This window comes from Gekko japonicus, unplaced genomic scaffold (assembly GCF_001447785.1).
Source record: "Gekko japonicus isolate JY-2015 unplaced genomic scaffold, Gekko_japonicus_V1.1 scaffold1008, whole genome shotgun sequence".
In the NCBI taxonomy this organism is placed as follows: Eukaryota; Metazoa; Chordata; class Lepidosauria; order Squamata; family Gekkonidae; genus Gekko; species Gekko japonicus.
The window spans coordinates 457,067-481,080 of record NW_015171533.1 but is presented as its reverse complement, the minus strand read 5'-3'; the positions used below and the strand labels follow the sequence as shown (position 1 = coordinate 481,080).

The window sequence follows — 24,014 nt, the reverse complement described above, 5'->3', positions numbered from 1 at the left end:
TGTCATCAGACAGGCCAGGGCCATCCTGCCTGGCCTCACTTGCTGACCAGTGATGAGATGTAGCTTCAGAGCTGCAGCCCAACTAGGCTCACCAGTGGTAAGGTGGGGCTGGCCTATCCAGGCTCACCACATCTGGTCTTCGCAAGGGGGGTGGGGTTGCCAACCTCCAGGTGACACCTGGAGATTTCCTGCTATTACAGTGGATCTCCAGACTACCAAGATCAGCTCCCCTGGAGAAAATGGCAGCTTTGGAGGGTGGACTCTATGGCATTGTATCCCACTGAAGTTCCTCCCCTCCCCAGGGTGGAATGACAGCCCCTGGGGGGTAGCAGGGGTGTTCTGAGGGTGGAATGACAGGCCTTATGGTGGAATGCCAGCCCCTTGGAGTAGGAGTGTTCTGGGAGTGGAATGCCAGGCCTATCATTACAGACCCAGGACACATCTCCTACCCCCTTGGGCTGTCATTCCAGTCCCAGAATACTCCTGCTAACCCCAGGGGCTGCCATTTCACTCTGGGGCCTGTCATTCCACTCCCAGAACACTCCTGTAACCCCCAGGGGCTGTCATTCCACTCTGGGGCCTGTCATTCCAGTCCCAAAACACTCCTGCTATGCCTAGGGGCTGTCATTCCACTCCGGGGCCTGTTATTCCAGTCCCAGGACACATCTCTTACCCTCCTGGGCTGTCATTCCACTGTGAGGCCTGTCATTCTAGTTCCCAGAGCAGTGTACTTGGGACCAGAGACCTTAACGGAAAATCCATTCCACGTTTTCTTTGCGACTCTTCTTGAGCTGTAATGTATTTCAATGGAGCCCATGCAAGTCAATTGGCATTTCAGTATTTCCAATGAGCCTTCAAGTCTCTCCCTGAAACATTGTTGTGCAATAAACCACTTGTGTTTATTATTTAGAAGTATGAGCATGGCATGGCAGTACCACACAAACATATAATGGCAGGCCCCCTGAGAAAAACATTGCCCCCCACCGCAGCAAAAGGCTGTTAGCTATGGGGCTGCCCCTCTCTATCAGCCCCCGCTATCCAGCCCTGTTTCAAACAAGCTGTTTGCCTACTCTGCTGCAGCCCTTATAAGAATTCTTATCTTCCTGTCACCTTTCCAGCCTCTTTGCAAACTTGAAGGGGGCAAACGAGAAGCGCCGCGTCGCGGGCTGCACTCAAGGAAGAGAACGCAAGCCGGCCCGCCTCTGCCCTACGGGGCAACAGGAAGGCGGCACGCGATGACCAGAGCGGCCTACGCCGAGCCCGACGGAGCAGACGAATCTCCACCCACCCGGCTGCTCCACGGCGCGTGCGACTGACGTCCCTGCAGTGCCGGGAGGCGGGCGAAAGCGAAAGAGGTTTTGAGCCGCTGTGCGGGGACTGAGCATGTCGAGCCGTGCTAACAATGGGAAGCGGCGGGTCCTCGTCTAAGCTGTGGCCGTCGGTTCTACTGCTGCTGCTGCTGCTGCTGCTGCAGGCGGTCGGGGGCTTAGCCCCACTCAGCGCTGGGGCGTCTGACCTGCCTCTGGTCATCAACACCTGGGCATTTAGGAAAGCTACAGAAGCAGGTGCTGTGTACGTGCGTGGAAGGCTTTTCCCAAGCAAACCTTTCTTACGCTTTTCTAACCCCCGCAGTTGACGTTCTTTCCGTGCGGCTTTGCCCCATCCGGCGAATGCCAGTAATTTGCTCCAAATCTAAAGGTGAACTCCCAAAGATTCTTGAACCCAGTTGTGTGCCGTGGGCTGGGAGGGGAATCATACACGAACCTTAGAAGGGCTAGAGAGCCACCCAGCTCCAAAGCGCGGAGGAACTGTAAGAACCAAACAGCCCCTGTCTCGGAGCTCCCTTCTTCCCAAATCGTGCCCCAGGCGCTGAGGCAGTGATGGTGCAGACAAACACATCGTGGATCAGTAACGGCCCCCTCATACAGTGGGGTAGAGTATATAGGCTATCAGATCTTGGGTGATGAAGGGATCACCTATAGGGGTTTTAGTCTTCCAGGTGTCCCATGCCTTCCAATAGGATTCTGTCCTTCGGTTTGCAAAACCAATCCTGCAAAACATGGTAGCTGGTTGTGGTTGCTCCGTGGTGGAGAGGAGATGCCCTGTTTATATCAAATTATCTTTTTTAGTAATGTTTGAGTATGAGCATTGAAAAACGTTTGTATTGAAAAAATAAGCCCAGGGTCCAAGCTGATAATTAACACCTCCTTTGTCTAGCGGCTTTGGCAGCAAGTCTCTCCTGAATACTTAGCATTGCTTGCTGAAGCTTAGGTACCTCATAATATCTGTTGACCCTATGCCCATCCATGCCCAGTTTTACTAAAGTTTCACTGCCTTAGTGAAATAGGGATTCTGATCCACAATACTAATTGTTGGGGGGGTTGATTGGATAGTCTTTACTGAGAAAGAGTGCAAAGGTGTGCTGCGTAGGTTGTCTTCTGGGTCAGCTGCATCTCTTGCGCCACTAGACCTCAGGAATCTCTGTGGTCAGCTGCGTGGCATAAGTTAGGACGTCTGTTATCAGCTGTTTTTGACATTTGCTCCACGGGTTACACAAAAATAAGGTTGGATAATGCAGATAAGGCCTGTTTTCTGTGTGCGCCTTTGTGATTCTCCACAGCAGTGAGAAATACAAACTCTTACTGTAGATTCCTGAACTGGGGTGGGGCCATGCACAAGGTCCCAGGTATAATCAGTTGCTGGGATCCCCAGTTGAAAGGATCAGGTGATGTGGAAAATCTGAGTGCAGCAGAGCTGCTGTCAGGCAGAATAGAGATGACTGACCTTTGTTAGACCTGTGGTCTGATTTGGTAGAAGGCAACTTCATGTTTTTGTGCCTCCATGGGAAAAACAAGGGGTTTTTCTTTACTCATGTATTTTCATGAAGCTTTTGAGTCCACCCTGTGTCATATGAGATGTTTTGACTTAGGCCGTGAAGTAATTTTAGTGTCACCAAAAGTTCTCAAAACCCTCACTCTGACATTGTAATCCATCATGTAAGTAGGTTAACATTGTGGTTTTGCCACCCTATTTTTTAGCAGCCCCTGTTCCTCTGCCTTGAACAGAAACTTGACACAGAAGACATGAAGTATTTCCCATCTCTCCTTGCCATGCCAGAAAAGCTTCCCTTTTAGTTTAGTGTGTGTTGTGCTGTTAAAGGAGCAAGGCCAGTTTAAAAAAAAAAAACCCAAAAACCTGTAGGCTGGCAACCCTTTGTGCAGCTTGCTTTTACTTCTAAACATTAATGAGTTCATTGGAGACTCAAGCCTGAAAAGAAAAATGAGAACAGACACGCTGAGGTCAGACAAATGGCCCATTTAATTCTGTAGCCTACAAACGAACAGTGGTCAGTGCCAGATACGGTAGGAAAAAATATACAAGGAACAGGGAGATGGTATAATGTGCCCTTCCTCCCGCCCACTTAAATTCTAGTAGCCTCAGGTTTTAAGAAAGCTTGGAAACTGATATCCTTTGACCATCTTGCCTAGCAGCGAATTGCATCCAAGTGGGTAGATGAATTTCAAGGAAATCCCCTAACACACGTAGACGCCTTCAAATCCGCAGGACATTTTAAGTGTTTAGAGGAGCAGACCTAGTCCCTCTCTCCTGCAGCTGATGCTCAGATCTTGTTAGCACACTTGCGTCAGGCCATCTAGTGGCGATGGGGGAGAGGTGAAAGAAGACATTTTTAAAATGTATAAATGATTATTTTTGTGCATACCTTGGGATTAGTATGTGCATCGAGATATCCTGACCATGTCTGAAGGGCCCTGTTTTGCTGCCATTATGCTACATATTTGACAATGAAGTCTTTATTTCTTTTATTCACTGCATTTTTGTCTTTGATTTCTACAAAAAGTGCTTGGGGCTATGTACAAATTAAAAAAATATATTAAACAGAATAACGATAAAACAACAAAAGTTGTAGCTGTAACATAAACCAATAAAACTGTACGCCTTCTGTCTTAAATAAACACACTATAATAGACAATAAAAACAAATGGAGAAACAGAGTGATACAAACTGGGCCAGTAAAAATTAAAACCAGGTCCAAAATAAAACAATCTTAACCAGTATTTGGAAGCCCCATAGTGTGTGTGTGTGTGGGGGAGTGACTGACTACGTTTTCTGAGGTAGAGAATTCCAGTGTTTTGCAGACACAGCTGAAAAAGCCATCTCTCATGTGCCCACTAACTACCCCTCAGAGCTGGTGTGCAGAGGACTTTTCCAATAACAATTTCGTAACTGCTTCTTTCAAGGCACTCTGGAAAGGACCTTGTTGCAAAGAGGCATTAAGTACCTGCCCTATCCACTGAACTTCACTGACAACATTATAGTGCAGTCCTACATAGACTTACTTGAGTTGATTTCAGTGGGCTTAATTTGGGGGGTTTGGTACTAATCTGTGTATACTTGTTTGTTTACTGTATGAGATTAGGTAGTCACTTTGGGGTCAAGCAGGAATTTGGGAGGGGGGCTGTCTCTAATTTGCCTTGAAAGAGTCCTTTGTTCTGACTGACAAATACTGTATTACGGTGAAGGGGTTTATTTAAACAGGTCTAGTTAGCCCTGTCGAAGGTGGCAGGTTCACTGTGGGCTGGTGGTTAATTGGCAATTAAATTAGGAAGAGTGGCCAACCGGATGCTTCACGTCCTCTTGTCCAAGTCTCCCTCAGTCCATGTCATCAGTACTGAACTGTCATTCTGACTGGCTTGGGGGGGGGGTGGCCTTGATGGTTTGCAGCTTTCTACACAGTTTTGGTGTGTGGACATGGTGGTTTGGATATCATCCTATGCTTGAAACCAGGGTGGGATTGGCTGTATGTTGACACACACATTGGATGGCCTCTAGGATGCTAAAGATTTTCCATAAAAGACTGCAGAAACACTGCAAAGGACTGTGTTTTCAGTTAACCACTAGGGGTGGGAATAAAAGTGGTAGCCCTAATTTCTACAAGGATTTTGTCCCCATCCCCTGGTTATACAAACAAAGCATGCTCTTTGGGGGATTATGATTTAATTATTTTTGTAATTGTTGATGAGCATTCATAAAAATATTTGCCGGTACACACAAACACACACATGCATATTGTGTGATATTTTTCAGGGATGGGAGTTGTAGTATGCATTTTAAAGATAGAATTGTGCTATGTTTTCGTACCATCATATCTTATACCTTACTATATGATGGCAGATGCTGTTATTAATTGCAGCTTGGAGCACGTTACAGGCAGGGGACTCTGAACTTGATGCTGTAGAGAAAGGTTGTGGCCAGTGTGAAATTGAGCAGTGCGATGGAAGTGTTGGGTATGGAGGAAGTCCAGATGAACATGGAGAAACAACATTGGATGCAATGATTATGGACGGGTAAGAAATCCACAAGGAGAACACATAAGTTTAATGGATATAGGGAATCTAATGTAAAATCTGCAAAATCTTTTCTGTGTGCTTCAGTGGAAGAGACCGTTTTGTACCTGCTGCCACCACCATTTTCTCATTTGAAGTTTATTTGAGGTTTTCTTTTTAATAACCTTTTCTTTTACTTATAGTCTGCCTTTCTCTCTGAGATTCAAGGCATATTACAAAATTATAAAAGCAATGCAATAAAAGAAAACCATGTGAGGCTGCGGCCACACACACTAAATAATCCACTTTCAGTGCACTTTCCAACCAATGTTCCCTCTAAGCTGTGGAGTCTTGTGAGCAAAAATTCTACTTTGTGAGCTCCTGGCATTAAAGTTGTGAGTGAGCGATTTGGTTACTGTGTAAATTAGTTTGCTCTGGAGCCTTCCTTCCTGAGCGAAGACAAAAATCTGTGAGCTGGAGGCTAAAAAACTTTGAGCTAGCTCACACTAACTTATCTTAGAGGGAACACTGTTTCCAACTGGATTTTTATTGTGTGAACTGACAAAATCCAACTGGAAAGTGCATTGAAAGTGGATTATTTAGTGTGTGTGACCACAAGACATACCATAAGTAATGCAACAACTAGATTACAAACATTAGAAAACAATGCTGTACAGACAGTATATTATATACAGTACACTACAGCTCAATTCTTTTTATAAAAACGCTCTCCAGAACAACAGAAGTGTGGGAGCCTTCTTGATTTCCTCAGACAGGCTGTTCCACAAAATGGGAGCCAAAACAGATGTGTGGAAAACTATTGATGTCACCCATCTACTGTGTGGTGTTTTCAGAAGACTTTGATCAGATGAATCATAGAATCATAGAATGTTAGAGTTGGAAGGGGCCTTGCAGGTCATCTAGTCCAGCCCCCTGCACACTGCAGGAGTGTAGCTGAAAGATAGCCCTACAACATACCCGAAAGATGGTCATCCAGCCTCCGCTTAAAAACGTCCAGTGAAGGAGCATTCACCACCTCCCGAGGCAGTCTGTTCCACTGCTCAACCACTCCTACAGTTAGGAAGTTTCTCCTGATATTTAGCTGGTAATGACTCCCTTGTAATTTCCACCCATTAGATCTAGACTTGCAATCCGGAGCAAGAGAGAATAGATCTGCTCCATCTTCTACATGACAGCCCTTCAAATATTTGAAGACTGCAATCATGTCCCCTCTAAGCCTTCTCTTTCCCAGGCTAAACATACCTAACTCTTTCAGCCTTTGCTTGTAAGACTTGGATTCAAACCCTCTCACCATCCTGGTTGCCCTCTTTTGGACACGCTTGAGCTTGTCAACATCCTTCCTAAAATGTGGTGCCTAAACTGGACACAGTACTCCAGGTGAGGCCTGACCAAAGCAGAATAGAGTGGAACTACCACCTCCCGTGATCTGGACACAATGCTTCTGTTAATGCATCCTAAGAGCAAAACTGTTACAGAAGGGCATATTGGGAGAAAAGTCCCTTAGATACCTGGAACCAACTACATATTTAAATATGACATATATAAACTGCCAGCGTAACATATCTAAACTACCAGTGCAACATCTTAAGAAAACCCATTACTCAGTCCTTTGCTAGAAGCAGGAGAACCAAGCAGACTTGCTCCTTGTTCACCTTATTATTTGATCTTGCTCTCAAACAGTTGTATCAAGGGAATAAAAGTCACAAAAACAGAAGTCAAATTAGCATTGCAATCCAATGATGCACTGTTATTTTTAAAAGGTCCAGAACAAAGAGTCCCAAATTGATTGATTTTATCACAAAAATCTGGAAATCTCTTGGGATATAAAATTAAGTGGGAGAATTTGGGGGTTGGTCTAGCTGCTCAATCTATCAGGATTGCATTGGCCTTCAAATGATCAGTCCATTACAAAAAAAATTACCTGTAGGAAACAGCCCCAAAAATTAGAAGCCAGACTCAGTTTTCACAGGCTTGTATTTTGTGTTTTTATGGCCGTATTTTTCTAATCATTGCTTCCACAAAACCTAATTTTTACCTCTTCACAGTTTCTTGTAAATTTATTAAAGCTGTGATAGAAGTGTAGCATGTAAGAAAATAGAGGGGTAACCCCGGTTTGTCATAGACACATTAAAAAAACTAGCCTGCAATCCTACCTACCTTTCATCCTATTTGCCCTAATTCCATTATTGCTTTCAAAAGCTCTGTTTAATTGAATATTGGAGCCAGTATAGAAAGCAACAGTCCCAAATTGATTGATTTTATCACAAAAATCTGGAAATCTCTTGGGATATAAAATTAAGTGGGAGAATTTGGGGGTTGGTCTAGCTGCTCAATCTATCAGGATTGCATTGGCCTTCAAATGATCAGTCCATTACAAAAAAAATTACCTGTAGGAAACAGCCCCAAAAATTAGAAGCCAGACTCAGTTTTCACAGGCTTGTATTTTGTGTTTTTATGGCCGTATTTTTCTAATCATTGCTGCCACAAAACCTAATTTTTACCTCTTCACAGTTTCTTGTAAATTTATTAAAGCTGTGATAGAAGTGTAGCATGTAAGAAAATAGAGGGGTAACCCCGGTGTGTCATAGACACTAGACACATTAAAAAAACTAGCCTGCAATCCTACCTACCTTTCATCCTATTTGCCCTAATTCCATTATTGCTTTCAAAAGCTCTGTTTAATTGAATATTGGAGCCAGTATAGAAAGCAACCATTGAATCGTGTAAGGTTAAGTGAAACAAAAAATGACAAGAACTTCATGAAAATTTATTTTTATGTCATATATTCTGATAAATAAGCTTTGTACTTTAATTGAGAAATGCAAACAAAGACTACAGTAAAATAATTGCTGAACTTGTTGCACTGGCACCTGATTTGTCAAACTGTGAAATAGATGACACAACAATTCAAATATTTAGGGTTGTTAATCCCTAGAAATGTAGGGGAAGAGGGGAAATGGAGGGAAGGGTGCAGTGGGAGTTTTCACAGGCTTGTATTTTGTGTTTTTATGGCCGTATTTTTCTAATCATTGCTGCCACAAAACCTAATTCTTACCTCTTCACAGTTTCTTGTAAATTTATTAAAGCTGTGATAGAAGTGTAGTATGTAAGAAAATAGAGGGGTAACCCCCGTTTGTCATAGACACATTTTAAAAACTAGCCTGCAGTCCTACCTACCTTTCCTCCTATTTGTCCTAATTCCATTATTGCTTTCAAAAGCTCTGTTTAATTGAATATTGGAGCCAGTATAGAAAGCAACCATTGAATCGTGTAAGGTTAAGTGAAACAAAAAATGACAAGAACTTCATGAAAATTTATTTTTATGTCATATATTCTGATAAATAAGCTTTGTACTTTAATTGAGAAATGCAAACAAAGACTACAGTAAAATAATTGCTGAACTTGTTGCACTGGCACCTGATTTGTCAAACTGTGAAATAGATGACACAACAATTCAAATATTTAGGGTTGTTAATCCCTAGAAATGTAGGGGAAGAGGGGAAATGGAGGGAAGGGTGCAGTGGGAAAGGGGAATTGGTGGAAATTGCCAGTTTAGTCTGGATCCAACTCAATGCTTTGTTCTTCACAAGGCACGTGTTGTATTATGTGTTATGAAACTTGGCATACTCATTTAAGTATTCCTTGCTGTATGTTTATCTGCCTTTTGGTGTTCAGTTTTTGTTTGTTTTTGTCTAGCAATACTATGAAAGTTGGGGCAGTCGCAGATCTCAGACGGATAAAAAATGCTATTGGCGTGGCACGAAAAGTGATGCAACACACTAGGCACACCTTTCTGGTTGGAGAGTCAGGTAACTTTCAGTCTGCTGTTTTGAAATAATAGTTTTAGATCCATGCAGTAGTGAAAAACAATGGCCCCAGTCTCGCTTAAATTAGTATTAATTGGATCTTATAGAAATCAATGGAATAAATTAAGTATAGCAAACTGCTTTTAATGAGAAATAATCAGGGCTCATTTTAGCTGGGTAGCTCTAAACTGAACTTGGTGGCTTATTTTTTCCCTGTTTATTATACAGTCTGACCCTGTGTATGTTTACTCAGAAATCGAGTCCCACTGAGTTCACAGTGATTATTCCTCAAACAAGAGCAATCTGTAGTTGTCGATGATAAATACAACAGTGACCAAAAAGATGTTGTTGCCAGTCTTAAAACTATTTATATTAGGATTTTAGCATTAGATACATATTCTTGAGGTATCTATGGTTGTTAACAATAATGTAATCCTTTAAGAGTGACTAGATATCAAAATATGTCCCCCAAGGCAGTTTCCTCTGTTCATTACATCTCTGACGGCGTAAACAAAATAAAAATAACTATATGAAACTTGTTTTGTAATGCCAGCACCATATCTTCAGGGAATTCAGAAATAACCACTGGTGTCCAAAATATTTTTGAAACCTTCTGTGCCTGTTTGGTAGTATGATAGTAATTTGATTTTTATTATCATGAATTATTCAGTTATGTATTACCTGTTGTAAATTTATATATTTTCTCCTAGTTTGCTAGTAGTCTTTAAGGAGATCTAAAGCTTCTTGTTCCCAAACTATATAAAATGTCGTCAGCATTTCTACTGTGAACAATATGCCGCAAAATGAAAGACCCATCTTGCAAGGCAGTGTACACATGCAGAGCGGTGATACAGGAACTGGCCATTGTAATGGTGTGTCAGCATGATGCTGATGTTGTGGTTTAGTTTAAAGGCACCTTGCTGCAATTTCATGTAGGTGGTCTACGTCTGAGCTAACGGATGTCACTGTCATGTATGCCTGTAACATGATATGTAGAGATGGTTGGTTATCTCTTTTCTTTCTCCCCGTCTTTCTCAAAGCCACCATGTTTGCAGAAAGCATGGGATTTCCAAGTGAAGACCTGACTACACAGAAATCTCTTTCGATATATTTAAAGTGGCTTAATCAAAAATGTCAGCCAAACTTCTGGAAGGTAGACTACAACTTTTTTTTTACCCCTCTATAGCCCTAGTTGATTGCATTACTGTTTACAGAAGAATTTTTTCATAAGGTTAAAAATCAAGGCCTTGGTATCAGTATCTGCAATTGCAGCATTTGTTTGGTATGCCTGTTGTGAAGCGATCTCTCGTAGTGGCCTTTTACACCTTTTGAAGGCTTACTGAGAGAGGGTCAGTCTTCCTTTAAAGGGCTGATAATGCTACTGTATGACTTCTTGTTGCAGTTAGAGAAACCTAAGACCTTTTCTTATCAAGCCGAATGGCAGATTGATTGTGGTTGCAATCTCACGGAATAGCAATGGCAAAAAGTATGGAATTCTTGATCAATATTCGCATCCAATACTTTAAACTTGTAACACGTTGGTATCTGACACCTGCCAGGCTTGCACAGATTCATCATTCAAACAAACCACATTGTTGGAAGTTGTGTGGCACTCATGCTGACTACATTCATTGTTGGTGGTCATGTGATTACGTTCAAGCCTTTTGGCATCAAGTTGAGAATCATATTTTTGTGATCACAGGGCACAGATCGTCCAGAAGTGTTATTACTTAATATAGGGCTTGATATACCATGGTCCACATCAAGGCTTATGGAATTCTTGTTTGTGGCGGCTAGAATAGCTATAGCCTCTCGATGGAAAGCTAAGCATCCACCCACAATTGAATTGTGGTTCAATAAACTATGGAATATTTATATTATGGAGAAGATAGCATATCATACTAACAGTTGTATAGACTCTGGGGAAGACTGTTCAGATTTTGTGGAAATATAGTGGCCGTATCTAAACTATATGGTCTCTGAAGATAAACTGTCGGATACCTTCTTGCTGGTAGATGTATTTACTCTCGAATATTCTTAAATATGTTATTAACTTTGCTATGTTTTTGTGTGTCTTTACTGGAATATGGCTTTGTAGTAGTTATTGTTGCTGCATGTATAATTGTTTATTACTGTATTCACTTGGTTTACAAAGAATAAAAGCAATGTAATTTTTTAGAAAAAGGTTAAAAATCAAATAGTATCAGGTGGGTAGCCATGTTGGTCTGAAGCAGCAGAGCAAAGTTTGAGTCCAGTGGCACCTTAAAGGCCAACAAAATTTTATTCAAGGTATAAACTTTCATGTGCAAGGACACTGGTTTCTGAAGAAGTGTGCTTGCACACAGTAACTGGCCGGAGGATTCATCTGCAGGCTGGATCAGTCGTGTTCCGACGGCATGTATTCTTGTCGGCTGGCTGATGTTGTGCTGCCACACTGCCACTGCCTGGCCGACTCGCTCCACTGCAGGGATGCCGAAACAGATCTTTCATCTTTTGATCTTGCCGTGCCACAGAAGTCACACTCGGCAGCTAACACCTTCCCAAAGGGAGTGGTGTGCCCACCCCCTTATGGGTGGTCCCCAATTTATCTACTTGCTGAAGCTTTCGAATCGCTGGGTAGACGATGAGCTAGGACAAGGCTTGGTTGCTCCAATAGTATGTCATTTATACATCCAAGAAATAATTTCTGGATTTAGCTTTCATTTGGACTTGGTATGGATATCTGCAGTCTGATTTGCAAAATTTTGTTATGTTTGAATATAGTTATAATTTGTCATTGGAAAATGATCAAGGAAGTATAATCATATGTTATAGGAGGAGGTGGGCCCGTAGCTATGGTGAGGCATCTCGGGGCCATGAACCCCTTAATTTATAGCCATATTCCACAAGGTTCTCTGAAGAAGGATAGCAGTTATTAAAATTAAAGTGCTTGCACCAGTTGCCAAAGGAAGGAGAGAATAAGATGCTTCCCAGGAACTGTAGCTACAGGAAATAGCCCTTTGCTGAACCACTCCAAAGGAGATGGACATACTTTAAGTAATATTCAGGAGCTGTTTGCGCTCCTCTTTAATTGTCTTACCACCAGCTGGATCAGGAGTAGCCACTGATGTTCTTGGCTTCTGAACTTTTATCAGTCCTTGCTTTTTCAAGCAAGTGATGTCGTGATAATGGGTTATAAAGACAGATTCTCCACTCCCCACTTTCTTTCAAGAGTCTTTCCTACTTAGGGCTTTTAATTGGATCCCCTTTGGGAACAAACTAAAGACGTCTACTTTCTCCCATTTATCACTTCCATCCTTCACCATTGTACCTTACATGCTTCCCTTTCAGTATGGAGCTTTCTAGTTGCTTTAAGTTGACATGCTTAGAATTAGGGTTTGTGAAGTCACTGGGAACAGTTTATTTCCTCAGTTGTTTGTTTTGTTTTGTTTTGTTTTGTACATGTATGTGGTGTGCTGTTTCATTTTGATCATCTTGGTAATCCTGAAGTGTATAAATGCCAGTTCCATGCAGAAAGCAGTATGATGAGGACATCTTACATTATGGCTGCAATCCTAAACTAGTTTATTTGGAAGGAGGAGAACACTGAAATCCAGAACTTCTGCATATAGAAGTTCTGCACAAGTATATTTTTTGAATCTTCAATTTGACATTCTCAATTACGTTGGCATGCTATGATGCACAAAAACATCAAAAGGATTAAGTCTGAAACCAGATCCCCCCCCCTTTTGATGAAACACATTTTAAGTGGGAGGCAGCAGTGCCAGATGTGATGCGGGAAAACTGTGTGTAATCGCACAAGCAGAATCATCTCTTCCTCCATAGCCAGACAAACTTGAGCCAAACTGGCAAATAATTGAAAATGCCAAAAATATATCACCAGAATCTCTACCACCATTATTGTATACTTGAGTTGGGAGCAAATTGTGATTATACAGAATAGGTTTTCTTACTTGCTGCCTGTGAAAATGCCACATCTGGGGCTGTCTCCTGCGTGTTATTCCATAGGAAACACAAGGCATGCAGTGCCCTGTTAAGAAACCAAGATCACTGGAGAGACATTGGAAGGCTTGCAAGGGCAAATTTGAGTTTGCTAAACTACAAAAGTCCTTGTTACTTTAGTTGAGTCACCAATGAAGGGAGAACAAAGGAGTCTTGCAGTTTGTGAAGTGTGTGCAGTGGGAAAGTGGTAAGTTGAGTTATGAGGCTTGAGTCCTACAGAGACTAGCAGTGTAGCTTTAAATATATGCAAGTTGTCTTATCATAACCAGTAGGGATGCTCGTAAGGCTTGGGAAGAACTGATCTTAAATTACAGCTGTAGGTGGTAAGAAATATTGTCATGCTGGTTTTTTGCACATATTTTATTTCTCTTCTGGCTATTCATTGCAGGACACATTTGCAAATCACATAACAACATGAGATCTGAGAGGGTTTTTTGTAACTGAAGTGTTTCAGTATTGAGTGACTCTAAATTGAGATATATGCTTTTGTCTGTTCTTTGTTTAAAAGCATCGGAACTACAGTAATTTGCTTTCAACAAAACTTTGTTCTTGGCATATATAAGAAGCTTAGATTATCCTTTTAGTATGGAAATTGGCTTCTATTTTTTGACTTCCAAAAAGATTCAGGTTTGTGAGATGCCTTTGTCTTTCTTAAAGATTTAATGTGAATAAAACTTTGATTGCAGAATGTTACGCCGGATGCTTCAAAATCATGTGGACCGTACAAACAGACTGAAGATTTTAGTAGAGAAGAGAAAAACATCTTGGAGAAAACAGTCCACGTTCATAATCATGATACTATTGGTATATTATTCTGCAACTGTTCCATGCAGTCAAACTTAGTTCTTTATGTCATACTTGAGAGGCCTGACTAATGTGATGTAATTTTATGTAAGATGCAGATAACAGGATATTCATTCCCTGCTTTTCCCCCCCTGGAGGGACCCAAAGTGGCTTGGTTGCAACAATACAATTTAAATAAAACAAAAAATAACTGGCTGTATCTTAGGCTGATGCTGGATCTGATGAGCCAAGGTCACAGGGCATAAGCCAAGAGCTCTTTGCGTTTTGTCCTCTGTCTCTGTCCAAGGCTCATACCTCTGGCCATGCCTAAACTTTGTACTTGGAGACAGGAAGAGCAAACAAAAGCACAGGTTAGATGTTAAAGCTGGCAGGATCGCTCCTCCCACTCTGACTTTCCTGATCTAGGCCCTTGTGGAATTAGTAGATACACAAGAGAACATCAGTGATGCAGCAATATATGGACTTAGCCGCTTGGTATTTAGATATTGTGGTCACCTTAGTTTATACTTCTCTATTTAGTTTGAGACTCTGGACTACTGGCACCCTGTTTCTTTCAAATCTCAGGAAAACAATTTTAGAGGATGGCCTTGTTGGTTGCAGTAGAACAGCTAGAGCTGAGTCCAGTAGCACCTTAGGGACCAACAAGATTTTGAGACTCCACGCTTTTAAGAGTCACCACCACTGCTCTCAGCTCAGACCAGCTCAGTGCATCATTATCAACCTATGCTGAACAATGGTACTCCTTCTCTTGCCCACAGACAGCTTTCTAACCTTAAACAGCTTTTCACCCACAACAATGCACTTCCCAATATGGACAAGGACTCTGGGTCCAGGACCTGCAACAAGCCAAGATAGCAACTCTGTCCCCATATTCAGTCTGGCAACACAATCATTGGACTTAACAACACAAGCCATTACATCTCAGGATCACTTACTTTTTCATCTTCCAATGTTATATATGCCATCAAATGTCAACAATGCCTTTCCACTCTCTACATCAGACTGTCACACATGTCATCCCCTACACACAAAAGAATAGATGGGTGTGAATATGCCATTAAAAATCACAACACTCAAAAAACAGTGGAAGAACATTTTAATCTTGCAGGATATTCCATTACTGATCTAAGAGTGGCAGTCTTCAGAGAAAAACTTCAAGGGGAGATTGCTTAATTTAAATTCATTCACAGATTCAGAATAATGACACACACACCCCCGAGCTGAATGACGTAGGATTCTTATCTCACTACAAATGCTTATTTTCTGCCCCTAAACACTTCTCCTCTGCTCTAATCCAGGTGATTCCAATGTGCATTATACCTTTGCATCCTGTGTCCCTTCTTTGCAGCACCCACCTTCTGACTGAAATATAAGGACTCCAAAATCTCCATTCAAATTTGTATCTGTTGAAGGGAGCTATGACTCTCGAAAGCTTGTTCCCCCCAAAAAAACAACAACAGGGTCTCCGTTAATTATTGTTAGCATCCCACAATTAAGAAGAATACATTTACACATCAGTCTCCAATTCTGGCATATTTATTTGCTTCACTGTGTTTCCCCCTCAAGAATTAAATCCAAACAAATGGTGACCATATAAACTTAGCTTGTTATTTCTGTTTGCTCCTCACATCTGTTAAAACATGTTCATTATGTTGTATGCTAATTTGCTGTCCACCCTCTACATACATACATTGTATTTATATCCCACCCTGAACCCATTTGTGGGATGGGCAGGATATAAATACAATAAATAAATATGGACTGATAACTTCCATTTCAGTGTATCTGGTGAAGTGTGCATACACACAAAAGCTCATACCTTGACTAAAACTTTTGTTGGTCTTAAACGTGCCACTTCACTCAAACTTTGTTCTAACCCCCCACCACCACCTTGTTTGTCTCCATGGTGCCACTGGACTCAAATCTAGCCGTCCTAATAAAATAAGGCAGAGTTTGCATTAGGGGAACATGGTAGATATGGCTCTAAATTGTGAAGGCCTACTGTAGGTAGAATATATTTCTGTGTGGTGTCATGATCCTTTTGCCCTTTTTAAAATGTTGTGTGATAAAGCTGCTGGAGTGGAGAATAAAAAGAGGACAGATACCTGAGGAAAGGGAGATTTTTAACCTTTTCCTCTCTCCCTAAAAATCACTAACTGTTCCCAAGTTTCTCTTTCCTCACTTTGGAGAAAACATGCGTGCGCCTGTTGGTGTTCCCCACTGAGGACAAAAACAGGTGGGGGCAGATAGATGTTCAGCAGTATAATGGGGGAAAGTGTTCAGTTAATCTCCTCGCCCTTTGCACCAGTTTTTGCCTTTAAATTGCAGCCCTAGTGGCTTCATTCTGTTTGGGTTTTTTCCCCCAAACAAAAACTTAGTAAAACATATTGCTTGCTCAAGACCTTCAGACAGAGGAGCGTAATAATAAAGAAAAGGTAAAACATACTGTGAGAACAAAACACAAGATGTGGTTCCATTCTTAGTTTTCAGGCTAGAACTCTGCATCTCTTTTTGCTGAGAGTACATCGAGGTAGCCCTTGACGCTTTACAGTGACTGGATTCTCATAGCATACTTTCCAAAACTACATAGATGGGGCAAATCTTTCCCAATACCAAGCTCAGGTTCACCCTGGGAAAAGTTTACTAAAGGACAGGGGCTTTTCTGGGTTTGGTCTCTGCCATCTGCATAGCAATTATATATGGAATTTACAGAAGCACCTAAGTGACTTGGGAGCACATGTGTCATTGACAGTCTCTTAAGGAGACACTTCTAGTGTGATTAAATTTGAAATCACCAAGCAATTAGCACTTTAAAAATGTCAAATGCTAAAGCTCTTACTAGGGCGTGTCCCCATGAACACTCACACCTTGGCAGCTTGCCTGAGCCCGTAGTCTCACAACCATAGTTTTCTTTTTAAAAAAATATGACTGGCTGTGAAGGAGCAGGATCTGAATGGGACAGTGTAGCATTAATGAGGCATGTTGCCTGCTGCAGGCAACCGCCCATTTGCTCAGTTTGTGTTCTCCCAGCAGTAAGGGTGACATTCATCCAGTCATCCACAGTCTTGGCAGAGGAAGACTTTCCTGCATCCCTCTCTTGCTGCAGCCCACTGCGCCTTTTGTTCCTGGAAGTCAGAGTATGGTCCTGGCCATTGCTGCCGAGCCGGGTCAGGGTACCTGCAGCAGGCTGGGAGGAGGTCTAGCCTCCATGGGCTCAAGAAAAGTCAGAAAGTGCTGGGGTTAGCAACAAGTAAGTCCTTACTGGCAGCTGGCCACTACTACATGTTTCCAAGCATAGCACCAAGGGCAGTTCCATCACTCCCTGGCTCCGTTGGCAGCTTGTTTTGTGCTGCGCTGCTCTGGCCTATGCCTTTCAAGTTCTCTGCCTCCCAGCTTCTGCGTAGGACCTCCTTTAAGTCCCTCCCCAACAGCTGACCTTGCCTGGGATAATTACTGCATGCCACCCTGTTCATTCCAAGCCACCCCTGCAGTCCCAGCCTTTTATGGGTAATCTTGTCGGATCTCAGAAACTAAGCCAGATTGCCCCTGGCTAGTATTAGGCTGGGAGATCTCCAAGGAATATCAGGGCTGTGACGTGGAGGCAGGTAATGGCAAGCCACCTCTGAGCGTCTCTTGCCTTGAAAACCATTTGGGGTTGCCATAAGTCAGCTGGGACTTGACAGCACTTTCCACCACTAATATGGCCAAGCCGCTGTGCGCCACATTGTGTGTGTGTCCAGCCAAGGGTGGCCTATGGTCCTGCTGGCTTCATCTGGGCCAGAAACGTATCCTCATCCTCCCCTTGAGTTGGTTGCCCACTGGGGCATATAGAGGACACTCAGGAAGAACATCAGTGGCAAAGTACAGGTCTGCAGTGGTCCACAAAAATTGCTGCCCCTGCTTCCAAAAATGAAAATGCCTTTCTTTTGTAGGAAATGCTTTGTACGTATTGGACATCCAGTCAGTTCTTTGTTCATGGAACTTTCTCCTACCTGATAGCCACTTGCATAAACAGTCTAGGCTTGCTTCTAGAAATCAAGAAAACTTTTCTTGACGTCTGCTCCTTTTGTTGCAAGAATTGAATTATTATGGCGCTGCCAATTCAAAACTAAGTGGACAAAACTCAAACTATTGTAACATTTCTGAAGGCCAGACAAGATGTGACTGGTGGGGGAATGCATGAATTGGTTTCCTGAGTGTTTTTACTGGGAAATAGTGTGTGTGTGTGTGTGTGTAGATTAGGGATTCAGCACAAGCATGGGTGGGGGAAAGTAATGCATTCCTCCCATTGTATTTCCTAATTTCAGTCAATCCCCATAGCTACTTTTTCCCCTTAGATAGAGGAGGGGGTCTGTATGTTTATGCCAATAGGCCAAATATAATGTCCAGGAGCCTTCTGGATATAGAGAAACCAGATAAACCTCTCTCCCTCCATGCTGTAGCCCTGATTTGAATCCATTCTATACATCATTATGGTGACTGTCCTCTTCCTCATGGTATGCTGCACATAGCTGTAATTCTGCTTCATCCTATGCATATATATACATATTGGCCATCAAGTCACAGCTGACTTACAGGGACCCCATGAGGTTTTCAAGGCCAGAGACGTTCAGAAGTGGTTTGCCATTATGTCCCTCTGCATCATGACCCTGGTATTCCTTGGTGGTCTCCCATCCAAATACTGACCAGGGCTGATCCTGCTTAGCTTCCAAGATATGGCAAGATCAGATTCACTCTTTTTTTCTTTTGTAGGTATGATTGTGATTGGTCAAAATGGAAGCATTGCTGCAGGGACATCTACAAATGGTGCTGTCCACAAAATCCAGGGGTTTGTATTTGTCATGATATAATTGTTGATTGTGTATACATTTAAATATTTTTCTTAGCCAAATTGTAAGGCTAACAGATCCTTGCACTATGTATATAATGGAGGTGCATTTTATATAACTATGGAAGAAAGAAATGTTCATGAAGAATCACTAACTTGGTTCATGAAGAATCACTAACTTATTATCCAGCAACTATTACTTGTTACAACAGTTTATTCTTTAGGACTGCCTTGAAGTCAACTGGTATATGCTAGTGGTTTTTGCTAAAAGTCCCAATTTCACATCCAACCGACCATACATTCACTGACTAGACAGACCTTAAGCAAGCATTTGTCTTTTACGTTCGGACCCAGATCTCTCATTTATAATAAGGGGGTTCTTACTGACCTAGTTTACAGAGTTGTCATGAAATGTTTTAATCTAGGTTAATGATTATGGCAATGGAACCATGTCAATATCAAAAATAAGGGAATTGTTTCCCAGTACAGGAGAACCAAAGGGGGTGACTTACAGGTTAAGATGCTGAGCTGCAGACCAGAAGGTCTGTAGGTCAGCAGTTCGAGACCCTAGTGCCGCATGACAGAGTGAGCGCCCGTCTCTGGCCCCCGCTCCTGCCAACCTAGCAGTGCGAAAGCAAGAAATTGCAAGTAGATAAATAGGTACTGCTTTGGTGGGAAGGTAACAGCGTTCCGTGTGCCTTAGCATTTAGTCATGCTGGCCACATGACCATGGAAACTGCCTTCAGACAGTGCTGGCTCTTCGGCTTGGAAACGGAGATGAGCACTGCCCCCTAGAGTTGGATTTGACTAGCTTTCAAACAAGGGAAACCTTTACAGGCAACCCAAACTTGTCATTAAGTACTGAGACTTGGATCTAGTTCTCATTCAGTTTTCAAACTACCATTTCAGGCTGCAGGTAGGGGCACACATGATTTAATGTGCTGCCATAAAGAAACAAGCAAAAAAAACCTGGAATCCTTTTTGCTAATATCTAGTCTATCTGGAAGAGTGTTTTCTTTGGATGAGTGTTTGGTAACATGAGTGACCTGCAACCTAAACTGGTAAGACCCCAACAAAGAAGTTCTGCCTCACAGAGAACTCATCCTACAGCTTTCTTACATGTGAAGTACCAAAATTGTACTCATTAACCAAATACTCTATTAACATTATTTTCCTTCCCCTGGTTTAGACGTGTGGGTGACTCTCCCATAGCTGGAGCTGGAGCATATGCTGATAGCACAGCTGGAGCAGCTGCTGCCACTGGAGATGGTGACGTTATGATGCGCTTCTTGCCCAGGTTTTTAATTTTATGATGTTTGAGAGAAGGCACCTTTCATATCGTTTGGGGGAGATTCTGGGTGAAGAAGGAATTGTTTTCTCACTGGGTTCCCAGTTAAAATTCAGACAGCCATAACAACTAAAAAATGGTAGACATGCTTGCTTGATTACTGGAGTATGAGTTTCCATTCCTCATTTTTGCTATACAGTCTCTTTCCTCTAACAAATGAGCCTGTGTGCTTTTCATGGTTAATACAGTCTCCCTCCCAGCTTCAGAGGTGGGTTATTCTTTTATGAAGCAAAATGATCCCTGTACAGATGAACATCTTCTGTTGTGTGCATGGAATACGGACCTTATTTTCCAATGATTTTAAGAAAGATTTAAATATCCAGTTATGTATGGGGAAGGCTCCTTTCATAACTGCCATGAGATGCATGTGTTTATTTATACTTGGTTATCAGAATTCATGTCTATTTCTGATGGAAAGAATTATTCATGGCAAGTTAGAAGATGAACTGGATCCAATTTGCAGTGAATTTCTAGTTTCCTAATAAATTTGTTTTTAGCTAAAAGTTTGACAATAAATTAACAGTGCGCTCCTGTACAAAGTTGCTCCAGTCTATATCCACTGAAAGTAATAAACAGACTGGACTAAATCTGCAAAGTATCGCACCGTTAAGTGTCTCAGCAGATAATCTGTAAGGCCTCCATTTTCAGAGGTAATGGCCAGACTTAATAGATACACCTTACTATGAGGAATCTTGTCAATCTGACATTTGTAGCTTTGAATCAAAATCTCTTTTTCTTAAGACCAAGATGGTTCATCTTCTTGCATTTTTGGAGAGCCAGTATAGTACAGCCATTACCATGTCATATTAGGACAGGGATATCCCGCTCAACTGGCTGGAGGCAAGTCCCAGGCCACAACCGGTCTCTCAGCAAGGGTTTCTAGGGCTTCAATCCAAAGTGAAAGTCCAGGGTTCAGTAGCACAGTCCAGAATCATAATGCAAAAGTAGTCCAAGGTCAGGTAGCAGGGTTCCAAGAGCTTAAACAAAGCAGGCCACTGGTAGGCTCATCAGCAAGGTTGCACGCAAGTTGATCCCACGCTGGCTGCAGCCTTATATAGGGTGCTTCCCTACAGGTGTTGCTGGGTCCTGTGTTAGGCTTCTCCCTGCAGGCTGAGTTTGTTTGTTTGTTTAATTTATATACCGCCCTCCCCGTGGGCAGGCTCAGGGCAGTTTCCAACAATTTTTAATATAATACCATTAAAACAACCATTAAAATACAATTTAAAACAGCTGGAAAAGTTGGCTCCCCTACTGATGAGGAGTACTGGGGCCCAGACCCTGTGGTGACTTATCGGTCTCTTCTTCCATTTCTTTAGCAGAGGGGAGGCCTCAGGCAGCCAAGCATGCACTCCTGCACCTGGTCCATGCCTCAGCCCTAGCCTTTTACCTCCTCTGCTCCTGGGGTGCTTTGGGAGACTGTGATGGTTTAGTTGTGAGCAAGTCCATACTGGGGCCTCCAGGCCTTAAAGCCCTGCTGGTTTGCGGGGGGGGCAGTGCTGGTGCTGGACCAGGGTCCCTGGGGGGGTGGGAAGCACTGGGAAGTCCATCTCACTGGGAGGGTCTGCCAAGGTGGGGCTTGGGGGCAGGTTGTCCTCCTCCTCCAAGGTCTCCTCTTTCCATGCTAACCCAGGGCAGTCCATGTCATGGGGAGACCCAAATCCCAGTCCTTACTCAGCCATGACGCTCAATGGGCAACCTTGGGCCAGTTATTGTCTTATGTCTCAGCCTAAACAATTTCACAGGGTTGTTGTAAAGATAAAATGGATGATGGGAAATCTGTGTATGCTGCTCTGAGCTTCTTGAGTAGAAATGTAAAATTGTTTGTGAAAAAGGTTTGTGGGATGGTATGGTGATTCCTTAGTATCTCACCCTTCTTTTTCCTAAAAAGAGTGGTTCTCATATATAAATTCCTGTTAAAAGAACCAGGTGATTTTGCAAAGGGCTCCAGGGAGTACTAGCAACTCCACTCAAGTTCCCTTTCATAAGTTGTGTTTATTAATGGAGAAGGTTTGAAAAATTGTTTGCTTGATTGGGGCGAGGGGAGTTGCCTCTGGGACGGTTTGAGAATGCTTGTCTATTCATTTACCTTAAATCAGCTATCAAGCCGTGGAATATATGAGAACAGGAATGGAGCCAACGGTGGCATGCCAGAAAGTTATTTCTAGAATTCGGAAGTATGTCCCATTCTTCTTCGGTGCTGTTATCTGTGCCAATACAAGTGGAAGCTACGGTATGGTTACAACATTTTCTCCCGTTTTCATTTTACATTTGTGTAAGTTAGCAAAATGTTGATTCTCCATATATCCTCTGTTTGTCACATAAGTTGAGGTATGACTGTGACTCCTATGAAATTGTTCAAACAATGTTCACACTCTCATTGGAAAATAATATGTGACTGCAATGACTTCAAAGCAGTCAGAGATCAGTCGTGCTGGGTGACTCATTAGCTGGCCGCTAGATCAGCCAGAAGTATCATTTTGCTAATCAATATGGCTTATTGGGTTAGGCTGCTTATTTGGAGTTCTTTTATCTTTGATTTCCCACAGTTCTGTGTTTGAAAGATTAGAGATGCAAGGACTCATTACATTTCCTGGTATTAAGATGTAAATTTAAAACAAAATATATTAAACTTTGAATTATATTTTAGGGATATGAGGTCCAGGGAGCTGCTTGGAGGCACTTTCTTCTTCAAAGATTAAAAAAGAGACCTTTAAAAGCAACCTCAGTGCTGAGTTAATTAAGGCTATAAAAGAACAATTACACCATTGTAGTCGAGTTATTAGTGGAATCCTTAGATGTTAGAAAAGACAAGGAGACAGATTAATGCGTCTCTCATAGTTTGCTCTCTTTATTTTCTTATCTTTCCCCTTCCTGCCACAGGTGCTGCCTGCAATAAAGTTCCAGGATTCACACAATTTCATTTCATGGCTTCTAATCCCACTTTGAGGCAACCATCTGAACAAATAGTAGACTGCATTTGACACTGTTTTCTTCTTAACATTAGTATTTACATGGAATAGTTGAAGAAAGAATGAAGCTTTGGGGCTTCCATGTTTACAAAAAAAAGTTTGCACACTTTTATGTTCTGTTTAAGATGGTAACTTTGGAAGACCTTGACAGAATCACTTGCCCACTTTCCAGGCCTGTAGCCAGGAATTTTTAAGTTGGGGGGCATTTTAATTTCTCGGGGGGCACTGATTAATTTAATTAATCCCCCCCCCTCCGTCGGGGCCACTGCCAGCCAGGCTGCTCCCCCCAACCTTTCTTTGTCGTCATCAGTGGTGCCGGGTTGCAGGAGGCAACCTCTGGCTTTGCAAGGCTGGCTGGGCTGGCAGTGGGGTGGCAAGGAGGGAAGGGAAGGTGGGAGCATCGAGGGAACATACCAGGAGTGCTGAGCAGAGCTGGCCTGGCTCCTCTGGGCATAGCATGCTCTGCTCGCTCATGCCCTTGTCACCTTCGGGAGACTCTCGCGGTGCAGGCGGGCCCCTGGAAGCCACTGGAATACTGCGTTGGGAGGGTTGGCCCGGTGGTTGCGGCTGGCGCCGGCTGTGCAGTAGAAGGACAGAAGGAAGGCGAGCGGCCGGAGTTTGGAGGCCCAACTGTCTCCTGTGCCTCCTGGTTGGAACAGCTTCCCCGATGGAGCTCTGCACAGGAAGGGGGGAATTGGCGGGGCGGGGGGGGTGGTTGAGTTTTATTTCCCACCTGAAAGGGAGAAGGTGGCTTCAGCACAGGGGCATCCTTCAGTGAGAAAGAATCCAAGACAGAGTCATGCTGCCTGGCTAGGAAGATGCTACTTTATGCCTCCCCCACCTGCCTCCCTGACAGCCAAGTCACAGCCCCTCCGGCGGCCACCATGGTTT

At 42.8% G+C, this 24,014-nt stretch overlaps 1 protein-coding gene across 1 annotated transcript; it reads left to right on the top strand.

Moving 5' to 3' along the window:
* Nucleotides 1-1,341: 1,341 nt before the first annotated feature.
* AGA (aspartylglucosaminidase) lies at nucleotides 1,342-23,341 on the top strand. The gene is made up of 9 exons (XM_015419599.1): nucleotides 1,342-1,565; nucleotides 5,213-5,366; nucleotides 9,063-9,175; nucleotides 10,213-10,325; nucleotides 13,861-13,978; nucleotides 18,731-18,806; nucleotides 19,996-20,103; nucleotides 22,251-22,384; nucleotides 23,035-23,341. Exons 1-9 carry the CDS (start codon nucleotides 1,403-1,405, stop codon nucleotides 23,133-23,135), a joined length of 1,080 nt encoding a protein of 359 aa, XP_015275085.1. The 5' UTR covers nucleotides 1,342-1,402; the 3' UTR covers nucleotides 23,136-23,341.
* The last annotated feature ends 673 nt before the right edge of the window (nucleotides 23,342-24,014 follow it).